Raw genomic sequence first — 13,019 nt, 5'->3', positions numbered from 1 at the left:
ATTGAACTTCTGAATTGTTAAATCTATAGAGAAAACAGGAGAATAGAGGGGCGCCTCATGTGCATATCAGTATGTCAGATTCAATCAATCAAATAAACAGTGCCAAGTGGGTACTCACACGTGGCCCAAGTACACTTATGTAACTTGGGGTGTACCAGCTAACCCTCTCCAGGCATAGGTCAAACAGTTCAGGGGGATCCTGCCACACTCAGTGTGAATAGAAGTCAGTTGCAGTGGTTTTAACTGCTTAAGAAGGTTATGAAATCAGTGCTTGTATAAAACAAGTTTGTTTATTAAAAGCAAAATTAAAAACAGTAACAAGCAATGGTTACATATAATGCAACGCATTTCTCAGCCCTAGCATGGGCCGTTTCATCAGGCATCAAAATTGTTAAATCGAATGTTACATTCAAAATTTTTGATGTGTATATTCGATCTAATTATGAACATTCAAAAAAGGAAAGTAACATTTGAAAAATGGAGATAACATTAAATTACAGAATTTAATGGATTTTCATTCTTATCAACATTTGATTGTCCAAAATGGATGTCCTCAGGACTATTCATTCTACCAAACGAATTACACGAAGTACATTCGCCCATCCCTAGCTAGGGGTAAGAGATCAATAAGACTAAGTAGCTAAACTCTCTCTAGTACTTTAATCAGCACCTAAAAATTAAAAGAACAAATAAGTACTAGAATGTAACTGTAAATTCATAAATCTAAATAAGAAAAATATACCTTAGTAAAAGTTAAGTCTAGGGTGTATATTTATCATAGTGTGAGCGGACATGATACAATGTAGCGTATCATGTCCGCTGCACATCGATAAATGCCGACAGCATACGCTGTCTGCATTTATCATTGCACAAGCAGTTCACCAGAACTACTTGTGCAATACCGCCCCCTGCAGGTTTGCGGCCAATCGGCTGCTAGCAAGGGGTGTCAATCAACCCGATCGTATTCAAACTCCACGATAACTCATGTATTTTCAAATGCATCTGTGGCATGAAGATTGTTTTATTTTCAATAAAAAAAAGTAAAAAAAAAAAAAAAAAAGGACCAAATCGCACATTTAAACTATGATTATGGTAATTACATATGATCATTAATAATTGCAACCAACTATTATACATTTAATTATGTTTATTATGTAGTTACTAAGAGTGATATGAAATCTTTTATTGCACACATGATGTGAAATTATATTATATGCTCATTAAAAAAAAGTCCTGCATCTGATATTTTTTAGACAATCATAATCAATACTGAAGGAATTAGCCCTTAGGGTTTAAATGTACATTAACAAACACTTCCTATTAATTACTAAATTAAACAGCTGTATGTCACTTTTAAGCTGAAAAATACTATAATGCCTAGCTAGTGATTATCACATGGATGGAATATTTGTATGAGTTTTAATGTCAATTAAATATTTTTTGTGAGTTGAATACCTATTATTTAAGTTGTGTTTAATATACCAGAGGACTGCTCTATGTTAAACACTGCTCAATGTGCCCATTCTACAGTAATTCTACATTAATGTTTAAAGAAATAATTTTTATATCAATATCAGTGCAAATGACATTTTTTCCAGAACAAAACTTCCTCTGTAAAAATGATAACCTTTTAAGCAAGGTAATCAAGTAGTATTTACGTCAAAATCCCCCAAAATAACATTATTTTCCCCCCATCACTGTAGTTTCTTACAAGCATTTTGAAAGGTAAAAAAAAAAGTTTCTGAACATTGGGGGGGTGGTGACATGAACTTTTGACTTCTTTTCATTCTTTCAAATCTATATAAAAGCATTAACTTTATTGACCTGAGAATTACTTCTTTATGTTGTCTGCTATTTGAAATAAAACAAATAAAAGTTATATGCTTTATTTTTGTCCCACATGAATAACTCTGGATGTGATTTATTTTGAAAGGAAAAGGTAGGCTTGGATTTAAAACTTGTTTATCATATACTAGGTGATAAGCCTGCCCAGAGGGCAGTCTATTTTTTTTTTAAAAAAAAATACAAACCCCCAAAGCTAAAATTAAACAAAATAAAAAATGTAAAATTACATTAAAAAATAAACAAAGGTATCCAAAAAAAAAAAATCCTATAAAAAATCCCCCTCAAAATCCCCCCCTTATCTAATACTAAACTACCAATAGCCCTTAAAAGGACTTTTGTAGGGCATTGCCCTAAGTTAAACAGCTCTTTTACCTAAACAAATTACCAATTACCCCCTAACAGTAAAACCCCACATCCACCAAACCACCCAAAATAAAAGGGACATTTGTATGGGCTTTGCCCTTAAAAGGGCATTCTGCTCTTTTACTGCCCTTAAAAGGGCAATTGGCTCATTTCCAGCCCAAAAAACTCTAATGTAAAAAAAAAAGCCACCTCAAAAAATAAGCCATCGTTGAGGACCGCCACCTTCACTCCGGATGAAGATAGAAGATGATGGAGCCGCCTGGAAGAAGACCTTCTTCGCCGGACTTTTAAGAATGGTGAGTATCTATTTGGGGCTTAGTCTTAGGCTTTTTTTTATTTTTTGGGGTGATAGAATTCTATTAGCCAATCGGAATTAAAGGGGAAAAAATCCTATTGGCTGATGCAATCAGCCAATAGGATTGAGCTTCAATCCTATTGGCTGATCCAATCAGCCAATAGGATTGAGCTTGAATTATATTGGCTGATTGGAACAGCCAATAGAATGCAAGCTCAGTCCTATTGGCTGATTGGATCTTCGGGGGTTAGTGTTAGTTTTTGTTAAGGGTTTATTGGGTGGGTTTTATTTTTAGCTTAGGGGTTAGGCATAAAAAGAGCTAAATGCCCTTTTAAGGGCAATGCCCATCCAAATGCCCTTTTCAGGGCAATGAGGAGCTTAGTTTTTTTTTAGATAGGATTTTATTTGGGGGATTTGGTTGTGTGGGTGGTGGGTTTTACTGTTGGGGGGTAAAAGAGCTGATTTCTTTGAGGCAATGCCCTGCAAAAGACCATTTTAAGGGCCATTGGTAGTTTATTGTAGGCTAGGGTTTTTTTATTTTGGGGGCTTTTTTATTTTGATAGGGCTATTAGATTAGGTGTACTTAGTTTAAATATTTGATCATTTCTTTTTTATTTTGTGTAATTTAGTGTTGTTTTTTAAAAAAATTTGTTAATTGTATTTAATTAATGTAATTTATTTAATTGTAGTGTAAGGTTAAGTGTTAGTGTAACTCAGGTTAGGTTTTATTTAACAGGTAAATTTGTATTTATGTTAACTAGGTAGCTAGTAAATAGTTAATAACTATTTACTAACTAGTCTACCTAGTTAAAATAAATACAAACTTACCTGTGAAATAAAAATAAAACCTAAGCTAGCTACAATGTAACTATTAGTTATATTGTAGCTAGCTTAGGGTTTATTTTATAGGAAATTATTTAGTTTTAAATAGGAATTATTTAGTTAATGATAGTAATTTTTATTTATATTTATTTTAAATATGTTAAAGTTAGGGGGTGTTAGGGTTAGGGTTAGATTTAGGGTTAGGTTTAGGGGTTGATAACTTTAGTATAGTGGCAGCGACGTTGGGGTCGGCAGATTAGGGGTTAATAAGTGTAATGTAGGTGGCGGCGATGTTAGGGGCGGCAGATTAGGGGTTAATAAGTGTAGTTAGATGGCGGCGACAATGCGGGCGGCAGATTAGGGGTTAATAAGTGTAATGTAGGTGTCGAAGATGTCGGGGGCGCCAGATTAGGGGTAAATAAGTGAACTGTAGGTGTCGGCAATGTCAGGGGCGGCAGATTAGGGGTTAATAAGTGAACTGTAGGTGTTGGCGATGTCGGGGGCGGCAGATTAGGGGTTAATAAGTGTAAGATTAGGGGTGTTTAAACTCGGGGTTTATGTTAGGGTGTTAGGTGTAAATATAAATTTTGTTTCCCTATAGGAATCAATGGGCCAGGTTACGGAGCTTTACGCTCCTTTATTGCAGGTGTTAGGCTTTTTTTTAGCCGGCTCTCCCCATTGATGTCTATGGGGAAAACGTGCACAAGCATGTAAAACCAGCTCAAAGCAGCGCTGGTATTTGAGTGCGGTATGTAGCTCAATTTTGCTCCATGCTGCAATATTGCCTACTAACGCCAGGTTTTTGTAAACCTGTAATAGCAGATCTATAGGGAGGTGAAATTAGCACCGAGCTGCTCTTACCGCAAAACTCGTAATCTAGCCGTTTATTATTTTGCGATGCAGGGGTGTGCAGTTTAGGTGTTTGTTAATACTTCATGCGGGAGGTTAGATTTTTTTTTTATACTTCGTGTGGGCGGTTATGTGTTTTTTCGTTTTTTTGTACGGGTAGTTGCATGTTTTTTTCTTTTAAGGCTTCGGGTTTGCCTATGCTGCATCCAGGTGGATTCCGAAAATGTCACCCTGCCATTTTCGGAATCCACCGGGATGCAGCTTCACTGCATCCAGGTGGATTCTTTTGGCTGCCTCGCGCATCCAACATTCCTTTGAGGATGCCTGCACAACTGGTGACACCGATGGACCCGTTACAAACGTGATTATAGTATAGATAAGGTAAATGGGTGTGTTCTACATTAAAATTATGTTGGTATGTATATGTATCTGAATATATATATATATATATGGAGCAGTGAACAAGTGCTGGTAAAGCACGAAACATGTCTGCTGTACAGGACTCCAGCAGTTCTCATTTACTGATATAATTGTGCTAGTGTCAATCGAGTGGTGATTAGCTTGTGTAACGGCTACTTGCTCTATTACTATTTTTTGACATTTTCTGCTTTGGAAAAGGATTTAATAAACTTTGGATAACGTTTTACCCTACGGAGTGCCCGGATATTGTTTTTTTCCTTTATATATATATATATATATATATATATATATATATATATATATATATATTATACTGCTCACAGAATATCAAAGTTCAAATTTGTATTATACCATACGTACCTTTTTTGCTTTAATTGGTTGGTTTGTAATTTGGCAACAATAGGGAAAATGAGCATTTAAAATATATGACGAAACATTACAGATATTTCTTTGAAAGGCGTTTGAACCACAGTTTAAAAAAACAACAAAAACAGCACAAAACATTTTTGTTATAAAACCAAAATGTTTTTATTTTCTTTATCACTAATACATATACAGCAGAGTGTTTGATCCAGACAAAACACAGAAACAGACTGTACTCTCAATCTGGAGTCGGTATACATTCCATGACACTCACAAGAAACAGGCAAGAAGAGGCCTCTATGTGGTTCTTGGGCCTATTATCATTTGGTCCAATGCTGTTACTAACTCTTCATTTACTGATAATCCAGCTATATACACCTGAGTGAGTGATGACCATCCTGTGTGTTGTATTTTACATTCATGTATGAGTGTTCCCTGTGGATTTTGTAATTAAAGCTTGTCTGACGTTAACTGTCCGAGTCACTGATGTAAATCAATCTTTCTGCAAGTGTTAGATGAGCACCAAGAGCTGTAAATTTAGCCAGTGTCATGTGATATGTATCCATTCTGGTTTGAGAGTGCAGTCTACTTTTGTTTTTGTGTATGACTAGGGAGATATTCAAATAGCTATGTTTGTTTGTATATCAGTGGGTTTGGTATGACAGCTAGTATGTATGGTTAGAGACCCAGTTATGAAGAGCTCTTTACGTGGCACTTTGTAGCTTTAGGAAGGGTCAGGAGACCCAAAACATTGCTTTTATATAAGCTAAATAGAGTATATTATTTGGTTATCTATTTAGCTATTTGGACTGTCCAGAATGCTAACCTTGTACCTGTACATCTATCTACACCAAAAGAGATATATAGTGCATCGGTACCTGGATTTATTAGCCCCATACTGATTGTAAATGCTTTCATAGAAGTAGAATCTTGTATTAAATATAACCTTAAAAGACTGGCTATTGCAAATGGAACATTTCAACTCCTGTAATACAGATTAATTAAATAAAACATTATTCTAAGATAAAAATATGAATAATACAAAACTTTTACATTTGGAAACAGTTCCTTTTTCACAAGTATAATGTATCCTAATTCCCTACTATATTCTATTTATAATCTTCAGTAATGTGTAACAAGTGTGAAAATTTAGGAAGCGCAAGAGTGGTTACATAGTACAATGATATTCATCTAATTTTGTAGTTTTGTATTTTTGTTTCCCTTTTACTTCTGCATCATAAAGTCCCTTAATGGACCTAGGAGAGCATAAGAACTTTGTGTATTAGCTGTAAAAAAATTACATTCACAAGTGTCGTTCATTTTGATGAGATTCAGAACAAAATATTGACTTCTTTGTAAGTGCAAGCTGTCGATTGCATTGATGCATCAACTCCTTGCTGTCATCGTTGATGGACATGTTTTTATGTTCCCTCAATATTCTGTCCTGCTATTATCACCATAAAGTACCATAACAGAACACATAATTATCCATTGCACTTGGGTAAAGACAAAAATAAATGCAATTTGTTAGTTTTAATAGTTTGCCTCTTTGTAAGGGTAATATAACAACTAGCTTGACTATGAACTAAGTGGGAAGCATTGTGTTGTATATAAATAAAAATGAAGTTAGCTTGCAGATTTAATGTATCCTGCAATGGTGATTTATTTTCAAGCTCTGTTCTGCTTGCATAAACCATAAACATAAAAAGTTTAAAAAAACAAATAGAAAAAGGTTAAAAACTACAAATACATCAGCCAATTTTATTTAATATGTGCTGTAAAGTTTATATGTCAGATGCATGTTTATTTATTTATATATTTTTTTCTAGGATCAATATCAATTCTGCTATCGGGCCGGGCTTGAGTATTTGGGCAGCTTTGACCACTATGCAACGTAAAATCTCTAACCGAACCCGGAATTTTCCTGCAGGCCCTTCAAGATCCAGAGAGCCTCTTCTGAGCCATACCGTGTGCTTGAGAAGTATTTCTTAACTCCTAGCTAAAGACCAATTAATTGGAAAATAAAAAACAAAAACAAATACATGATATCTGGGTGGACCAAGCAATCACAATTTAATAACCTAATCTAAAGAAGTCCTGACAGAGGAAACATCTGAAGAATTACATTCACCAACAGCTGTTTCAAGGATTTAGCCTCAGTTGATATTAAAATAAAGAAGACGAGATTGCAAAGATCCATTACTGTACTTTGTCTGGGATTGCATGATTGTTGGAAGAAGAATCTTAGGAACAATACAGTTCAGCACAAGATGTTTAATTGGCTAACTTTTGGCTCATTAGGCAAATGGAATCTTTGCTTCTATCTCAAACCTTCTCTCCGCAATGACAATAACACATTAGAGATATAAATGGGCGGGAAATGTTTAAACAAAGTCATTTATTTAGTTTTTTAGTATTGTAAAGATACTGCTGACCTGTGCTTCATTATTAACTGTGTAAATTTTTTTTCCTTTTTTTTTTAACAAAAGTTTATAAAGAAGTGAATAAAACATTGCATAACTGTTGATTTTTGATCCAGAATTGTATTTTTTTTAATACAGTAGAACTGTTTAAAGTATTATATCTTATTAGAAGTACTAAATAATTCAAACTTTTGTGCGTACACGCACAATACTGACTTATTTACAGTACCACATTTTAACATATATTTTGCAGATTTTCCCATGTTTAATGTTCTATATTTTCCAATGTATTAAAGACAAGCTTTTTGTTCATGTTATGTTTGGAATCAACAGGGAGGCGCAAAGTATAAAGCTGCTGCAAACATACATAAAAAAATATATATATATATATTTCCATATTTGTTCTTACATAATTTCAATTTTGTTACTTAATGGGAAGTATTTTAAGAACCATATGGCCATGTTTATGTCTATATGGACCTTTACCTCTCCAAGGTTTGTTATTTTTTCCCCCAATATTATTCATAAGGAAAAAAGGAATGCACATCGATGATGTTCTAGGTTCATCCCAGTATGTTACACCCATCACACATGCACAGAAATTGTATGTACTTTGTATTGTTAAGGCTTCCACTGCAGTCTGATATTTTTAACACTTTAGTGCAATAAAGAACCATCTTGTATATTATACAGGATATGTGCATGCAAGGAAGTTTAGCGTTTATCGAAGGGAAATATATTGTAATATATCATGTATGAAAAGATTTTCATGAAAATTGTATCCAATAATTATAACATTTATTCTCTGTGGTATATGACCTAAAATGTCAGTTGTATGATATGTAAAAATAAGGGCAAAGCCAAAAATGACTGCTCTGCTTATTAACTAGTTTTGTGTCACAGCAGTTTTTAAATGCTGTATTTTGTTTTGATTTTTTGCATTTAGAGTGCCTTATATTTAAAGCTTTTCAAATACATTTATTTGAGCTTTTAATCTGTCTGCATTCTCATATTGCATCTTTAATTTCTCCTTATTTTGGGAAGTATTTGAATACTGCTTACATTTTGAGTATTCTCATTGAATGTGGTATGCACTCCTATTATTATTATTATTTTTTTTTACCAATAACAGTATGCAAAAGCTGAATAAATATTTTCAAGGAATTTTTATATTGATAGGACTATTACTCCTAAAAATTCAGTAAAGACAGAATTTATAATATGTATGCACCTTGGTCAGTTTATATTTTTAGCAATTTACCTTGAGCAAATCACTATATTTACTTTTTTATTTCTATATTTTTCTCAACAGAATGATTTGCTTTTATGCAAAACACTTTATTTCAGGAATGAAGCTTTCTGTTTTAACAGCACAAACATTTTCACAATCTAGTTTATCAAACATTTAATCCCTTGTAAATCCATCTACACCAAGGAAATAAAAACATTGCAAAGGAGAAGCTTGAAGTGAAAATTCCTATTTTTTTTTTTTACCTCAATAATGTTTTTAATACATATTCACCTCATGCTTGGCGGCCATTTTGAAAATCAAACTCTAATTAAGGGTTATGTCAGAGCACTTTTATATTAAATATCAATAATAATAGAGGCTACCTCGGATTCTAAAAACTATAATAAAACTAGAAAAAAAGAATGTGCACTTCTTGGGGTTGTAGTACTTTTTTTTTCAATTAATAATGTGCTGTGTTAACCAAATTTATGTGAGAAATGAAAGTAAACTCATCTCAGTATCTATTACCAAAATATCATATTTTTCTATTCACATTTCAGCAAAATAAACATATTTTTATTTAGAGAAAAGGCAGTTTACATAAATCTTACACTTTTATTATCTTTTATGTAGAGTAGTGTTCAGCAATCATTGATGTGCATTCCACTTTCTGTTTATAGTCTGTATATTTATGCTACTTTTTAATTATAAAGCATCCTTATCTACAGAAGTAACATCAAAAGCGGAAAATGCATTTCTTGTGCATTATTGGTACGGTGCTATTATTTACCTATATCGGTGTAGTTATGTATAATTTTGTAATTAGTTACATTGGGAAAAAATCTATATATAAACATGCTTTGTACAGAACTTCATTTTAGCTCTGCTTTTTTTTTTTTCTTTATGACCTGCATGGTTGAACATTGGAGACAATAGCTGGGTGGAGGGCCCTTTGGGGAGAATTGCACTTTCTATACCTTTGTACTATGCACTGCCCTATTGATTCTACACCCAATAATGATATTACTTGAACCCATCTTTAAAAACTGCTTCTGAAAATCACTTGTGTGTGTGTAAATAACACAACTTTTAAAGAGACAGAAAAAAAAGAATTTTATGTTTAGAAAAGTGCAGATACTATATTTTACCCTTTGTTCCTTTTACAGCCAGAAAGATGTGTTGAAAAAAAAATCTAAAAAGCCTCATTGGCATCTAATGTGGTTAATGTTCTGATACTCCAAACCTTATATGAAAGTCTGCTGATATCATATTTTCCATCTGTTTTGTGGCTTTGCCATTCAAGCTTGGAGTGTCTTTAAAAAAAAAAAATACAAATTGTGTTCTTTGCTTTCATTTGGATGCATAGACTAAAAAAAAGAAAAAAGTATTAAAAAACAAACTTGTAAAATGGCTTGTTAAAAATACAATTACCTCTAATTAGCAGTACGCGTAAATGTTTTACAAGATGAAAGGCGTGCTTTTTATTTTCTTACTTCGTTACATTGGTGGCGAAAGAAGTCTGTATGAAAATCAGTTCTTTGCTGACACAAGTTCCATTTGTTACAAATGAATTCTAATAAAAATATCAGTGTTATGCAGTCCTGGCTATCTCTTGTTTATCTTTTTTTTTTTTTTTTAATTATTGGGCGTTATTTATTTATATTGTTATAGTATTAAGCGTATTTCTATATTATACCTCATTGTATTAAATACCATTTTAACATGTTATTCTTAGTTTTGGTTTAAAACCTGAAAAATCAATGCCTTCTATGTGTGTGTATGTATATATATTTGTGTGTGTGTAGGGGGCAGGATTTTCTGTGGATAAGGTAGGTAATTATCTTTGTAACCCTCACTCAAACTAATGCCTAGCCAAACAATGTAAATTGTTAATCCACTCCTAAATACTTTACATTAAATATGCTGCCAACAAAACATACACCTAGATTACGAGTTTTGCGTTGCGGCTTTTAACGCTGAATAAAATAGCAATTTCAGCGTAAAAGCAGAAATGCACTATTGGGAGTCGTGTCGGTATAGCTGTACCGCAAGCATTTTAGCTTGTAACGCAACATCAATCCCGCACTCAAAAATATGATGGTTTTGTGTGGAATTTCCATAGCGCCCGTGTTACAGGTTTTGCGGTGAGGCTAAAAAGCTTGCATTACAGCCTATACCGACACGATTCATACCGCCATCTGAGAGCAGTAGTTATGGATTTTGGGTAACAAAAATGTTTCACAAAATTCATAACTGAAGTGTTACAAAGTACACTAACACCCATAAACGACCTACTAACCCCTAAACCGAGGCCCTCCTGCATTGCAAACACTATATTAAACATATTAACTCTTAATCTGCCACCCACCCACATCGCGGCTATTAAATAAACCTAATAACCCCTAATCTGCTGCCCACCCACATCGCCAACACTATTTAAATATATTAACCCTTAAACCGCCGCTCCCCAACATTGCCACCACTATAATAAAGTTATTAACCCCTAAACTTCCGGCCTCCCACATCTCCGCCACTAAATAAACCTATTAACCCCTAAATCACCGGCCCCCCACATAGCAAAACACTAAATTAAACTATTAGCCCCTAAACCTAACACCCCCCCTAACTTTCAATTAAATTACAATATAAATCTATTTAAATAAATTAAAACTTGCCTGTGTAATTAAAATAAACCTAACATTAAACAATAAAATAATCTATCTTACAAATAATAAAAAAAAAATCCTACGAAAAAATTATAAAATCTAAGGTTACCAAAAATAATAAACACTAAAATCAGGAAAAATAAAAAAACACTAAAATTACAAAAAAATAAACGAAATTATCAAAAATAAAAATGATTACACCTAATTTAATAGCCGTATAAAAATTAAAAAGCTCCCCAAAATAAAAACACCACCTAGCCTACAATAAACTACCAATAGCCCTTTAAAGGGACATTTGTAGGGCATTGCCCTAATGAAATCAGCTCTTTTATCTGTAAAAAAAATACAAAGTCCCCCAACAGTAAAACCCACCACCCAACCAACCCCCCAAAATAAAAAACCTAACTCTAAAAAAACCTAAGCTACCCATTGCCCCTAAAGGGGCATTTGTATGGGCATTGCCCTTAAAAGGGCATTTAGCTCTTTGCATTGCCCTTAAAAGGGCATTCAGCTCTTTTTCAAGTGCCCATCCCTTATCTAAAAAAAAACACCCACATTTTTTTTTAAAAAAACTTAACACTAACCCCAGAAGATCTACTCACGGTTTCTGAAGTCCTCACATCCAGGCGGCAAGAAGTCTTCATCCAAGCGGTGAGAAGTCTTCATCCAGGCGGCGAGGTCTTCATCCCAGGGGCGTCTTCTATCTTCATCCCGGTGACTCGGAGTGGAGCCATCCTGGTAGCTGATTCCATCCTATGCGGAGCGTCCTCTTCATGCGGTCGCCGCCGTACACTGAAGTTTAATGCAAGGTAGCAATTTCAAAATGGCGTTCCTTGCATTCCTATTTGCTGATTTGATTTTTCAAATTCAAATCAGCCAATAGGATGAGAGCTTCTGAAATCCTATTGGTTGTTCAAATCAGCCAATAGGATTTCAGTAGCTCTTAACCTATTGACTGATTTGAATTTGAAGAATCAAATCAGCCAATAGGAATGCAAGGGACACCATTTTGAAATGACTACCTTGCATTCAACTTCAGTGTACGGTGGCGATCGTATGAAGAGGACGCTATGCACAGGATGGGATCAGCTTCCAGGATGGCTCCGCGTCACCGGGATGAAGATAGAAGACGCCCCCGGGATGGATGAAGACTTCTTGCCGCCTGGATGAAGACTTCTCGCCACCTGGATGTCCGGACTTCAGAAACCATGAGTAGATCTTAAGGGGTTAGTGTTAGTTTTTTTTGGGGGGGTTGTTTTTTTTTTAATTAGATTAGGGATGTGCACTTGAAAAACAGCTAAATGCCTTTAAAGGGCAATACAAAAGAGCTAAATGCCCTTTTAAGGTCAATGCCCATACAAATGCCCTTTTAGGGGCAATGGGTAGCTTAGGTCTTTTTTAGAGTTAGGTTTTTATTTTGGGGGTTGGTTGGGTGGTGGGTTTTACTGTTGGGGGGACTTTTTTACAGGTAAAAGAGCTGATTTCTTTAGAGCAATGCCCTACAAAAAGCCCTTTTAAGGGCTATTGGTAGTTTATTGTAGGCTAGGGGGTGTTTTTATTTTGGGGGGCTTTTTATTTTTATAGCGCTATTAGATTAGGTGTTAATGATTTTATTTTTGATAATTTCATTTATTTTTTGTAATCTTAGTGTTTTTTATTTTTCGTGATTTTAGTGTTTATTATTTTTGGTAAACTTTGTAATTTCGATTTTTTAATTTTTTTTGTAGTGTTAGATTTTTTAA

The 13,019-nt window shown here is 34.1% G+C and overlaps 1 protein-coding gene across 1 annotated transcript in view; it reads left to right on the top strand.

The window, feature by feature from the left end:
- The window catches only part of PTPRD (protein tyrosine phosphatase receptor type D), a 666,726-nt gene extending 656,517 nt beyond the window's left edge, over positions 1 to 10,209 (top strand). Inside the window, exon 34 of the mRNA XM_053702567.1 lies at positions 6,787 to 10,209. Coding sequence (XP_053558542.1) covers positions 6,787 to 6,855 — 69 coding nt within the window. The 3' untranslated portion in view covers positions 6,856 to 10,209. The remainder of the gene's footprint in view (positions 1 to 6,786) is intronic.
- The last annotated feature ends 2,810 nt before the right edge of the window (positions 10,210 to 13,019 follow it).

The sequence above is a fragment of the Bombina bombina genome, chromosome 2 (genome assembly GCF_027579735.1).
Source record: "Bombina bombina isolate aBomBom1 chromosome 2, aBomBom1.pri, whole genome shotgun sequence".
NCBI lineage: Eukaryota > Metazoa > Chordata > Amphibia > Anura > Bombinatoridae > Bombina > Bombina bombina.
The sequence above is the reverse complement of the archived record's forward strand: the minus strand, read 5'-3'. Positions and strand labels throughout refer to the sequence as shown.